This window comes from Musca domestica, unplaced genomic scaffold (assembly GCF_030504385.1).
Source record: "Musca domestica strain aabys unplaced genomic scaffold, Musca_domestica.polishedcontigs.V.1.1 26, whole genome shotgun sequence".
In the NCBI taxonomy this organism is placed as follows: Eukaryota; Metazoa; Arthropoda; class Insecta; order Diptera; family Muscidae; genus Musca; species Musca domestica.
The window spans coordinates 5,675,346-5,688,902 of record NW_026712283.1 but is presented as its reverse complement, the minus strand read 5'-3'; the positions used below and the strand labels follow the sequence as shown (position 1 = coordinate 5,688,902).

The following is a 13,557-nucleotide window of genomic DNA, read 5'->3' as shown; positions in this document are numbered from 1 at the left end:
ATAGTGTTTCAAATCCCTGTCTTCGCATAGTCTCCATAAAACGTGATTTTCATTTAGACGGCATTTTTCGACGGATTTTTTTTTTATTTTTTAAGTTTCTTCCAAATGGTGGAGAATATTAAAAGTGCTGCGCGGCCGAACTTATCTGTTTTTTAAATTGTTTTTGTTCGCAAGAGTACTACTGCTCGAATTTGAGCACTAGAGCTTTGGTTGTAGAGGATTGGCCGGATATAGTTTTGAAAATAATGGCGTAAAAACCTGCAATTTAAAGAGCTTCCTCCAATACCTGAAGTTAAAAATTTAAGTTATCGGATGGTTATTTTCGCTTTCTGTCTTCAAATAAAACACATATGGTATTACTGTCTAATGATTAGAAATCGATAATATTCTTTATTTAGATTTTTATTTATTTTACAAAAATAAAATCAATCAATTTGTTCGGCAAACGAATGTAACAATATTTAAACACACAAACAAGATCCCAACAAAAATAATGATTCAATTAAAAAATCTACTGAAAAGGGTCCGCTAAAATAATTATAATAAAAAAAATGTAATGTTAAATATTTATATAATTTATTATTTTAGGGATATAATTATTAATATTAAATGGCTTAAGATTATCTAATGGGATCATAAGGGAAGGACATTTTATTTTTGTTTTCTTTTATATAAGTACATTATGTTCGCTTTCCTGAAATTCGCACAAATGTCAAACGATTTATCTCGTGAGATTTCTATGTCATATTTAGGCCATAAGACTCGTATTTTTATATTTTGAAACAGTTCGTCTAATATGGCCTCAGCCTTTTTAATTTCTGTGCAAATTTCCCATAACTTTTTCCCCTATTCACCCCCATTAGAGAATCTTAACTTCGATGCTTATAACAATGTGTGTGGACCCTTTTTTCGCGATTAAAATTATTTATTATTTAAACTTAACAATTAGCCGCACTTAATCGAAAATCAATGGTGGAAAATAAATACATTTTACAAAACTGCATTCTGTAATAACAAAATTGCAATAAAAACAAATGGCGTATGAAATTACAATCACAAATAAAATAATAATACAACAGAAGGGACGACGAGGGGAGATGAAGAATTCTAAAATTAAAATCACAACGAATTTTTACTAAAATAAAAGAATATATTTTTTTTCCTAAAATTTAGGGACATGGCGTCGTCTTCGTACTCCCAAATATTCGCCGGTTGCTGCTGATCTTCCCTTGCCGGGAAAGCCGCGGGCAAATGGAGGTTTGGCATTTGTCGTGACGTAGTAGGTACCGCGAGCTCTGTAGAAAAAAGACAGACAACAAAAATTTATTAATTAATTATTAAATTCATTATCTAATTATACATTTTGCAGGGTGGGAATATCGGTCAGTTTGTATGGTATCTGGGTGAATGACTTTCTCCCTGTCTTCTGTTGCTGGAAGACTTTCTTCTATGGATAGTAGACCTTCTACAAGTTCTATAGGTGCTAGACCTTTCACGGGTCTTCTATTGGTAAAATATCTCATAAAAGTGTTTTAAAGGTAGAGGACCCTTTTCAGGTATTCTAATGGCAGAATAGCTTCTATAAGTCTTCCTAAGGCAGAAGGCTTTCCATAGGTCTTCCAAGGACAGAAAACCTTCTACAGGTTTTCCAAGAACAGAAGACCTTCTACTGATTTTCTTAAGACAGTACAACTTCTACAGGTCTTCCAAGGACATACGAACTTTTTCTAGGGATAGAAGATCTTCTACATACCTTCCAAGGACAGGAGACTTTCTACAAGTCTTTTGAGCGTTCCAAAGACAGAAGAACTTTACATGCTTTACATGCAACTTTACATAAGAACTTCTACAGTTCTTTTAGGGATAGAAGACCTTCTACAGGTCTTCTACAGATATAAAACATTCTACAAGTCTTCTAGAGATAAAAGACCCTCCAAAGGCTTTCCAAAGACATAAGAACTTCGACAGGTCTTCTAGAGGTTGAAGACTTTCTACAAGTCTTACAAGGACGGAAGACCTTCTACAAATTGTCTAGAGATAGAAGACCTTCCACAGGTTTTCCAAGGATATAAGAACTTCCACTGGTCTTCTTGGAATAGAAGACCTTCTACAAATCTTTTATGGATAGAAGACCTTCTACAGTTCTTACAAGGACAGAAAACCTTCTAAAAGTCTTCCAAAGATCAAAGAATTTTTGCAGGTCCCTAAGGAAAGGAGACCTTTTACAAGTCTTGTACGGATAGAAGACCTTCCACAGGTATTCCAAGGACATAATAAATTCCACAATACTTCAAACGGCAGAATACCTTCTTCAGATCTTCGAATGACATGAGTACTTGAACCGGTTATCTAGGGATAGAAGACATTCCACTGGTCTTCCATCAGGGACACAAGACCTCCCACAGGCCTTCCAAGGACAGGAGACCTTCTACAAGTCTTCTAGAGATAGAAGTACTTCTACAGGTCTTCAAAGTATAGAAGACCTTATACAAGTCTTCAAGGAGTAGAAGACCTTCAACAGGTCTTCCAAGGATTTATGAACTTCCACAGGTCTTCTAGGGATAGAAGGCCTTTTGCAAGTCTTCCAAGGACAGAAGACCTCCTACAAGTGTTCTAGGGATAAAAGACCTTCAACAGGTCTTCCAAGAATTTATGAACTTCCACAGGTCTTCTAGGGATAGGAGACCGTCTACCGGTCGTCTAGGGATAGAAGACCTTATACCGGTCTTCTAGAGATAGAAGACCTTCTACCGGTCGTCTTCTACAGATCTTTCAAGGACAGAAAACCATCTACAAATTTTCCAAAGATCTAAGAATTTCTACAAGTCCCTAAGGATACAAGTCCCTTCGCAGAAGACCTTCTGCAAGTCTTCGAAGGACATAAGACCTTCTACAGGTCTTCTAGGGATAGAAAACTTTATACGGGTCTTACAAGGACAGAAGACCTTTTACAAGTCTTATCTGGATAGAAGACCTTCTACAGGTTTTCCAAGGACAGAACAATATCCACAGGGCTTCTAGGACTTTGTACAGATCTTACAAGGACATAAGAATTTCCTTAGGTCTTCAAGGGATAGAAATCCTTCTACTGGTCTTCTAAGCCCAGAACAATATCCACTGGTCTTCTAGGGACAGAAGACCCTCTAGGGATAGAAGATCTTTTACAGGTCAAAGGACCGTCTACAACTCTTCTTGGGATCGAAGATCTTCCAAGGACAGAAGACCATCCACTAGTCTCTAAGGACACAAGAACTTCTACAGGCCTTAAAAGGGCAGAAGACCTTTTGTAAATCTTTCAAGGACAGAAGACCTCCAATAAGTTTTCTAGGGATAGAAGACGTCCTACAGGTCTCCGACGGATAGAAGACCTCCAATAAGTCTTCTAGGGATAGGAGACGTCCAACAGGTCTTCGATGGATAGAAGACCTCCAACAGGTCAGGACACATGACCTTCTACAGTCCTTCCAAGGACAGAAAACCTACAGGTTTTCTATGAATACAATACCTTCTATCGATAGAAGACTTTCCACAGATCATCCAAGGGCGGAAGGTCTTTTGCAGGTCTTCCAAGGACAGAAGACCGTCTGCACGTCTTCTATATCTTCATAGAAACTCTTAAGCCCTTTTATTGCACTCCGACTTCCCATCCCTGACTTTAGGCTTTGACATCCGAACAATAACTTACTTATGCGAAACATGCTCCCCCATCAGCACATATTCCGAATCCTTGGGTTCACACCAACCTATTAGATAGGTAAATAGATTGGGACATGGTCCAGCATAAAAGCCCTTGGTTGTTGTTATTGACTCAATGAAGTAGGGCGTGACCTTGGTGTGGTCGCAGGCCAGTGTTTCTGAAAAGAAATTACCAAAATTAATTCAATATTCCACTCCAATCGCAACCATTAACTTACGAAAAATGGTCGGTGATCCCACACAAGCTGGTTGACGGGTGCCACCATTGACATAGAAATCCGCATGACCACTGCTATGCCACTGACCCAAAATTCCTGCGCCCGTGTGTAGCACATCAACGAAATGGGCATCACTGGGATCTAAATCCTTGGAATTATTTGTTCCGGCATAGAAGAAAATTGTTGGATCCAATGCCGTAATGCGTCCTATTTTTCCCTCTTCCGGTCGGAGGTAATTGGCCACCAAACCAGCAATATGGGCACCCACACTATAGCCAATAAAATGTATATCATCGGGACGCACTCCCCGCGGATGTCTCAGCAGATATTTCACCAGCTGTGATATACAGAGGCCACCAAATCTTGGTGCCCATTCCATTTGACTGAGGCATGGCTCCTTCACCGCCGAACCATAATCGACAATAATAATGTTGTATTCACCAATTGTGAAATAGGCTTTTCGTATATCCGGACTTGGACTCAGATTACGACCACCTCCAAAGCCATGGATTACAATCTTCGTGGGATGGCGGGGATTGAAGTGTGTATAATAGAGGGCATTGTCATCGAGTACATCTATGAACTCCGGCTCTTCTTGGGTCCTTCGTGTGTACAAATAGAATTGGATTTTGGGATGGGGACATCGAAAGGGTTTCTCCAGACACGATTCGGTGACGTAGACTTGGGTTTGGTTACGATCTTGGGCAGCTGTAAGTACAAGAAAATGAAAGGATATTATAGTTAGGTTGGTAGGCAATATTCTATAAAAAAAAATCTCAGGAACTAAATAGACTTAGAAAAAATATTTCCACAGAAACTGAAATAGAAAAAAAATTTCCTCAGGAACTGAGGAGACTTTTTTCGTTAGAAAAAAATTTCCTCAGGAACTGAGGAGACTTTTTTCGTTAGCAAAAAAATTTCCTCAGGAACTGAGGAGACTTTTTTCGTTAGCAAAAAAATTTCCTCAGGAACTGAGGAGACTTTTTTCGTTAGCAAAAAAATTTCCTCAGGAACTGAGGAGACTTTTTTCGTTAGCAAAAAAATTTCCTCAGGAACTGAGGAGACTTTTTTCGTTAGCAAAAAAATTTCCTCAGGAACTGAGGAGACTTTTTTCGTTAGCAAAAAAATTTCATCAGGAACTGAGGAGACTTTTTTCGTTAGAAAAAATTTCCTCAGGAACTGAGGAGACTTTTTTCGTTAGAAAAAATTTCCTCAGGAACTGAGGAGACTTTTTTCGTTAGAAAAAATTTCCTCAGGAACTGAGGAGACTTTTTTCGTTAGAAAAAATTTCCTCAGGAACTGAGGAGACTTTTTTCGTTAGCAAAAATTTCCTCAGGAACTGAGGAGACTTTTTTCGTTAGCAAAAATTTCCTCAGGAACTGAGGAGACTTTTTTCGTTAGAAAAAAATTTCCTCAGGAACTGAGGAGACTTTTTTCGTTAGAAAAAAATTTCCTCAGGAACTGAGGAGACTTTTTTCGTTAGAAAAAAATTTCCTCAGGAACTGAGGAGACTTTTTTCGTTAGAAAAAAATTTCCTCAGGAACTGAGGAGACTTTTTTCGTTAGAAAAAAATTTCCTCAGGAACTGAGGAGACTTTTTTCGTTAGAAAAAAATTTCCTCAGGAACTGAGGAGACTTTTTTCGTTAGAAAAAAATTTCCTCAGGAACTGAGGAGACTTTTTTCGTTAGAAAAAAATTTCCTCAGGAACTGAGGAGACTTTTTTCGTTAGAAAAAAATTTCCTCAGGAACTGAGGAGACTTTTTTCGTTAGAAAAAAATTTCCTCAGGAACTGAGGAGACTTTTTTCGTTAGAAAAAAATTTCCTCAGGAACTGAGGAGACTTTTTTCGTTAGAAAAAAATTTCCTCAGGAACTGAGGAGACTTTTTTCGTTAGAAAAAAATTTCCTCAGGAACTGAGGAGACTTTTTTCGTTAGAAAAAAATTTCCTCAGGAACTGAGGAGACTTTTTTCGTTAGAAAAAAATTTCCTCAGGAACTGAGGAGACTTTTTTCGTTAGAAAAAAATTTCCTCAGGAACTGAGGAGACTTTTTTCGTTAGAAAAAAATTTCCTCAGGAACTGAGGAGACTTTTTTCGTTAGAAAAAAATTTCCTCAGGAACTGAGGAGACTTTTTTCGTTAGAAAAAAATTTCCTCAGGAACTGAGGAGACTTTTTTCGTTAGAAAAAAATTTCCTCAGGAACTGAGGAGACTTTTTTCGTTAGAAAAAAATTTCCTCAGGAACTGAGGAGACTTTTTTCGTTAGAAAAAAATTTCCTCAGGAACTGAGGAGACTTTTTTCGTTAGAAAAAAATTTCCTCAGGAACTGAGGAGACTTTTTTCGTTAAAAAAATTTCCTCAGGAACTGAGGGGACTTTTTTCGTTAGAAAAAAAATTCTCAGGAAAAATGTCCATAGGAAAGGAAAATGACAAATATTATCACTTATATTTATATTCATCGTTCGTTGGTTCCGTTTCGTTCCATTGTTCACATAACCCATATACCCACCTGGAAATGGAATGCCATGACTCACTCCATGCGAAAAAATAAATACCATCGATAGTTTATTAAACCACTTCGACACACATGCATGCATTTTAAAACAAGAGGATATAAAAATTATAAAATAAACCCCGCTATAAATATGTATGTCTGTATGTACGTGCAATTATGTGGCGCCACTTGGATTGTTTATTGTTTTGCTTCCACTAAATTGTAAATATTTATAAAAAAATGGGAAAAATACCTTTACAACAACAAAATATATTATGAAGCAACAATTCGGTCCCAATGGCGTCACAACTTGTTGTATTGTTTGTCTCCTGGCTACAAATTGTGGCTTGGCTTGGCTTTTGCACAAAAGCAAAACATAATACTAAAATTAAGAGAGAAAAAACTTCCGGTACTTTTACTTTCAGTTAAGCCTTTCTTTCCTCTTTGCGAACGATAGTCTTCTGAAAATGCAAAAACCCAATAAAAAAACAAAAGCAAGTCGCCAACAAGCAACACGGCCACTAAACAATAACATAAACATCCACAGAAACCAGCTCATGACGTATTGGCCCCAAAAAACGAAAACTAAAACCGCCTGCGTGGCTTCCAAACAAAAAGAGGATGGCGATGGCGTTTTGAGGTTTCCAGAAAGTCCCAAATTTACAAGTTTAAATTGCAACCAAGAAAAAAATATGTGAAGTTTGAATCATGCCAATGTGCTGTTGCATGTTTGTCAAGATGAACATGCCAAGCAGTGGGGTAGGTTTGAGAGGAGAATAAAAAAGTTTTAACATATTTTCACATTTGCTAAATAACATTGCCATTTTTTCCCTAGTAAAGACAATTTTCTCGGAGAATTTCTATTGGAAAAAAATGTTGAAGAAAATATTTTAAGGATAATAAAATTAGGATTTTTTCCTGCTCCTTTTGAGGTTTATTGTGACCCCTCCATTTGTCAGTGGCTACCACACCTCTGTTGCTTTGTTTTTTTTTCGAACATTTTCCATATACGGAAAATTTATTTATGTTTGATAAGCAGTGACACATGAAAAATAGTTTTAAGTGTTATTTCCTTGCAACAAGTTTGACCGGACAAAAGTATTGCATAACATTAACAAGTTGAAATGAAATATAGGCAAATTGGCCTTTTGCAGTTATGTTGCAATGGAGGGAAATAAACAACATAATATTACATAAATAAGTATGTATATGAATGAGATCTTCTACGTGTAGAAGATCTTCAAACTAAGGAAATCCTTAATAAGGTCTCCGATCAAAAGAAGAACTGAAGAAGGTCTTCTTTTTTGGAGACATGGCAAAAGTCTTCTATCTATAAAACACCTGAATGATAGAAAAAAATCAGAAGCTGCACAATTTGGGTATCTCATAAAAAAATTCTAAGAGGGTCTTATAGAAGACCTACAGAAGGCATACATCATATATAAAAGAGTAGTTAAATAACTGACTGAGAATCTACGTCCCGATGAAACGACTGAAGCTAAAACCTTGCTGCGTATACTGGTGATAATATACAGGGTGAGATAAAAAAGATAATGTACAGGGTGAGATAAAAAAAACTGCAACAAAGTCAAACGCCATAATTTTTACATTTTTTCTTTTTAATTTTATTGAAAGCAAAAAATGTCGGAAATGGCATCGAATTTTAGAATAAGTTTAGATTTGGTCACCTTTGGCACGAATTATGGCTTTCAGACGGTCACACGCTGCCCGAATGTTGCTCTGCAGTATTTTTGAACTTGCTTGAGGTGATCGACACTTTCGTATTTTTTAGTGCCAACCTTGCTTTCCAAAATACTCCAGACACAATAGTCCACCATCCAGAATATTTTCGGGATAATATTCGACATTTATTCTGATGCCACTGTTAATTAATACGAGCGGAGAGCGACCATCGGCTGTTATGGAGGCCCACACCATCACCGTGGCCAACCGAAGGTGCACATTTTCAGCTGACCTCTTTGGCAAGTAAACACGATCATTTTGTTTATTTTTAAACTGCTGGATAACGAATGTTTTGTCATCGGAGAAAACCAAATTCGGCAGTTGGCACTTCACCACTTTCGGCCAAGCGAAGCAACTCTTTAGCTCTTTTGAGTCTATTTATACACTACACCACAAGGTGGTCAGGGTATTATGTCTTTGTTCATTTGTTTGTAACAGGAAAAAGGAAACGAGATAGACCCATAGTTCCTTTTGATGATCTGCATAGAATCACATTCTGAGTCGATTTATGCATGTCCGTCCGTCCGTCTGTCCATGTATTTTTGTAAACAAAGTACAGGTCGCATTTATTGCCCGATCCAGATGAAGTTGTGCACAGATCATTTGTTTGGCCCAAGGACGAACCCTATTGAAATTGGAGATAATCGGTCAAAATTTAGATATAGCTCCCATATATATCTTCGTCCGATTTGCCATTTATTGTGCACCAAACGTGAAATATCAGCCCGAATTGTATGGAACTTAGCTTATACACTCAAATTAGGCTTAAAAATATGTATGCCAAATTTGATCGGAATCGGTTGAGATATAGCTATAGCTCCCACATATATTTTTCATTCGATTTGTTATTTTTGTCCACCGCCGCCGTAATATGCACTCTGAAAAAACAATATTTGGAGAAATATTTCAAATACAGCTCAGAAATACATTTGCTAAACTTTATCGAGATCGGTTCAGATTTGGATATAGCTCCCATACATAACTTCGTCCGATTTACCTTTTATTGTGCACCAAACGTCTAATATTTGTCCAAATGGGATGGAATTTGGCACTTACGACCGAATTGAGTCTAGAAGCTAGTATGTCAAATTTGGTGAAGATCGGTTCAGATATATAAAGGTACTAAGTGGTACTAACTTTGATATTGGGTAAAGGGATATAGGTTGAATTCTCAATTTTGATACTAAGGTCTCTGTTGGTATCCGGAATTAAGATATAGAGGTGGTTTTGAAAGTGCAATTCGAAAAGTTCTAAGTGGAATTCCAAAATTGATATTAAGGTCTTTGTTGGTATCTAGGGTTGAGATATGGATGTGAGTGAAGGGATAGAGATAAAATTCTAACGCTATCTCCCAATATTCGGTATTTTGACGATTTTAGGTACAATATTCACTGAATTTGTTTGAAATGTCGTATTTGAAGTTCTTAATAGGTACTACAGCCTGTGAAAAAAGTTGCCTAAGCATTTCCACGTTTTCGTATAGACCCCAATATAACGGATATATTCGGTGTTTTTTAGATTTAAACAAAATTTTTCACGCATTTTTTTTTCTTTAAAATTTCGAAATATTGTTCCAAATGGTAGAGGTTCGACCCTGCCGAACTTAATGCTTTTTTACTTGCTTATATTTATTACATTTAAAATTTTGAAGTCCTGGACAAGCCTTTTAAATTGTGGAAATTTAAGAAGATTCTCTAAGGAACTTTTCATGAGTTTCCAAGTTCTGTTTACAACCCAACTAAGTCTTCATTGGGTATATTCAAAACATATCCGAGTACCTTCATAATTTTTGTACTCAAATTGTTGCTTTAGCTTTTGTCATTTAATATTCCCTATATTTCTCTCTTTACAACACCAACAACAACAACAATATGAAAACGAAATTCCCCCCATCACCATGCATCTCACGTTTCTTTGTGCAACATTTACGGCATTTTGGGGTATGACCACGTTTTGCTAAACAAAATGCTGATCAAGCGATTGCCTTTATGGGTTTTCAAAGCACTCTCTCTTTCCCCCTCTCTCTCTCTCTCTCTCTCTGCAACGGCATCGTTGTTCATACATTTGCTGTATGACGTCTGGCTGCCTGTTGCTGTGGTGGTATTACAGCATTTTAGCCGTTTTGTTTTGTTCGCCACTTTCGTTGTATATGAAATGGCTAAGCGGGTCTGTGCTAGCGCTAAAGAAATAGGAAGTTACATTTCTCGAAGCATTCATCCGCTTAACAATCCCATGATTAGATAATCGTGGAAGTTCAAGTCTGGCTGGCTGTGGGGCTTTGCAACAATAAATGTGTCTTTTTCGTATCGCCAGCTGGATGGGGATACCCGTAGCACTCTCTTCTTCTTATTTGGATTTTTGATTTTTTTGTTGTTGTTTTCTTCTTCGTAATAATATCTGTTTTCAAAGAAGCCCATTTATAGTCGGCGATTTAAAAGTAGAAATGGTTTTTAGTGTCAATATGTTAAGAGTATCGGTGACGATAACCATCGTTTCTGAGACGAATATTTAATGTGACAAATGATCATTTTGTGAGCTTTGCACATGCGCAACATTTCGCAAATTGTGGTTGGCTTTCAATTAATGTCTTTTAATAGAATATGAATCGTTATGACATGCTTAAATGTTGAGGCGCCTAGAAAAACGGGGCAAAAGGTTATTTCGATCCGGAAAACATAAATCATGCGGTGTACAGACAATTAAATATTTTAACACGAAGTTTTACCATTGAGGGTAATTGGCCAAACAAAAGACTTAAGATGCAAACTTCGTAAAACAATTGGCAATTCGTAATGACGGGGAGTCCCAAAACCCTTATCAATTATGGCGGAATTTCGATGTTGTTTTATTAATTGAGGAATATTCAGGATCCAAAGTAATGTAAATTAATAAAAGAGTTCGCCGACTGACTGGACTGATTTATCAGCACCCAAACCAAATGCCTGAAGATTGAAGCTTGACATTTTGAAGGAGGTTTAACGTTGGTGAAGGTTCGAAATGAGGCTGTGTTAGAAATTCTCTACTAGAAGGGTAGGAAATATTCGTACCACCATCAGATCTCAACACCAGATACCAACACATATCTCAATGTCAAATTTCGGGATTCTAGCTCTACCCCAACACCCCATTCCCAATTTAGTACAACTATGTACTTTTTGAACAATTTCAGAATGAAATGAAAAAACGGCAACCAATTTGAGACTGCTGTCATTTCTAAGCCACTGGTCCGACAGCTGTTAAAATTATTCCACTGACAGCTCATTATATTGTTTACAAGCGTACAAAAGCATTTTGGTGAGAATTTTTCAGAAAAAAAATTATTCTGGAAAATTCTAGCGTGATAGTGTGATTTCTTCATATTTGGCTGGAAAACCACAAGAGGCTATCGTTAGAGCACTCCAGCATTTAAATGTGAATAAATCGTAATACTGATAGCCTGGTAGCCCGACATCAAGGATGTGGTCGAAAGAAAACAGCAACATCAGCAGAAATGGTGCGAAAAGTAAAGGAGCGACTTGATCGAAACCCGCGTTGCAGTGGCCGAAAAATGGCTCGCAAGCTGAACGTATCGCAATGTTCCATTCGGCAATTATTAAAAAATGAGCTCGGAGTAAAGCCATTGAAATTCCAAAATTTGCAAGAACTTACACCGCAACAAAAAGAAAATAGACTCAAAAGAGCTAAAGAGTTGCTTCGCTTGGCCAAAAGTGGTGAACTGCCTAATTTGGGTTTCTCCGATGAGAAAACATTCGTTATCCAGCAGTTTGTAAGCAAACAAAATGAATGTGTACCTTCGGTTGGCCACCAGAACTCAAGCGCCGGCCATGATGATGGTGTGGGCCGCCATAACAGCCGATAGTCGCACTCCGACGCCAAGGAAGTGGACGGAAGAACACCGCAACATCAGCAGAAATGGTACGAAAAATGAAAAATCGACTTGATCGAAACCCGCGTTGCAGTGGCCAAAAAATGGCTCGTGAGCTGAACATATCGCAATATTCCATTCGGGAAATATTGAAAAATGAGCTCGGCGTAAAGCCATTGAAATTCCAAAAAGTGCAAGAACTTAAACCGCAACAGGAAGAAAATAGACTCAAAAGAGCTAAAGAGTTGCTTTGCTTGGCCGAAAATGATGAACTGCCGAATTTGGGTTTCTCCGTCTCCGATGAGAAAACATTCGTTATCCAGCAGTTTGTAAACAAACAAAATGATCGTGTTTACGTGCCAAAGAGGTCAGCTGTGGCCACAAAATGTGCACCTTCGGTTGGCCACCAGAACTCAAGCGCCGGCCATGATGATGGTGTGGGCCGCCATAACAGCCGATGGTCGCTCTCCGCTAGTATTGATCAACCGTGGCATCAGAATAAATGTCGAATATTATCGCAAAAATATTCTGGAGGGTGTATTAAAGCCTTGGACGCGCAAACATTTTGGCCACAGACCTTGGACATTCCAACAGAACTCTGCACCATCGCACTCAGCACGCGCCACCCAAGAATGGTTACAAAATGAGGTTCCTCGCTTCATTTCCAGCGCACAATGGCCACAAAAATCTCCACATACCAATTCGTTGGACTATTGTGTCTGCAGTATTTTGGAAAACAAGGTTGGCACTAAAAAATACCAAAGGGTCGATGACCTCAAGCAAGAGCTTCGCCGGGAATGGGCCAAAATACCGCAGAGCAACATTCGGGCAGCGTGTGACGCTTTCATTCGCCGTTTGAAGGCCATAATTCGTGGCAAAGGTGACGAATTCGAAAAAAATTCTAAAATTGTATGCTTTTTCTAACATTTTTGCTTTCGTTCAATAATTTTTTTTTAAAAAAATGTAAAAATTATGGCATTTGACTTTGTTGCAGGTTTTTTCATCTCACCCTCCATTTAGACTCCATAAGTGACCCTCATTCCAAATTTAAGAGTTGTAGCTACTACTGATACTGATACAATGGGAACCATATTTATTACTTTTCGTACCGTTCTAGTACGAATTTCAAAAACCCCAGCCTATCTGACACCTTCGGACCAAGAGTGACCCTTAGGCAAAATTTCAAGATTTTAGTTTCCAGCCGTTTCGTCTGGGCGTCTATGAATCATTAACACAATCTCCATTAGTGACTCTCATTCCAAATTTAAGAGTTGTAGCTACTACTGATTCTTCAAATGCAAAGGGTATCATATTTATTACTTTTCGAACCGTTCTAATACGAATTTCCAAAAACCCTGCCTAAACTGACACTTTCGGACCAATAGTGACCCTTAGCCAAAATTTCAAGAGTTAAGCTTCCATCCGTTTCGTCTGGACACCTATAAATCATTATGTCGGTCAGTCAGTCAATCACTTTACTCTTTTATTACTATCGATTACGACTTTCCATCCCTGGCCTCCACACAAATTATCAATTCATTTGGT

General features: G+C 37.8%; 1 protein-coding gene across 1 annotated transcript in view; it reads right to left on the bottom strand.

Moving 5' to 3' along the window:
- Positions 1–371: 371 nt before the first annotated feature.
- LOC101893628 (pancreatic lipase-related protein 2) overlaps positions 372–13,557 on the bottom strand; it is a 32,943-nt gene continuing 19,757 nt past the window's right edge. Inside the window, exons 2-4 of the mRNA XM_020034913.2 lie at positions 3,915–4,622; positions 3,686–3,854; positions 372–1,295 (exon numbers count right to left, since the gene is read on the bottom strand). Of these exons, the coding sequence (XP_019890472.1) occupies positions 1,163–1,295; positions 3,686–3,854; positions 3,915–4,622 (1,010 nt within the window). The 3' untranslated portion in view covers positions 372–1,162. The remainder of the gene's footprint in view (positions 1,296–3,685; positions 3,855–3,914; positions 4,623–13,557) is intronic.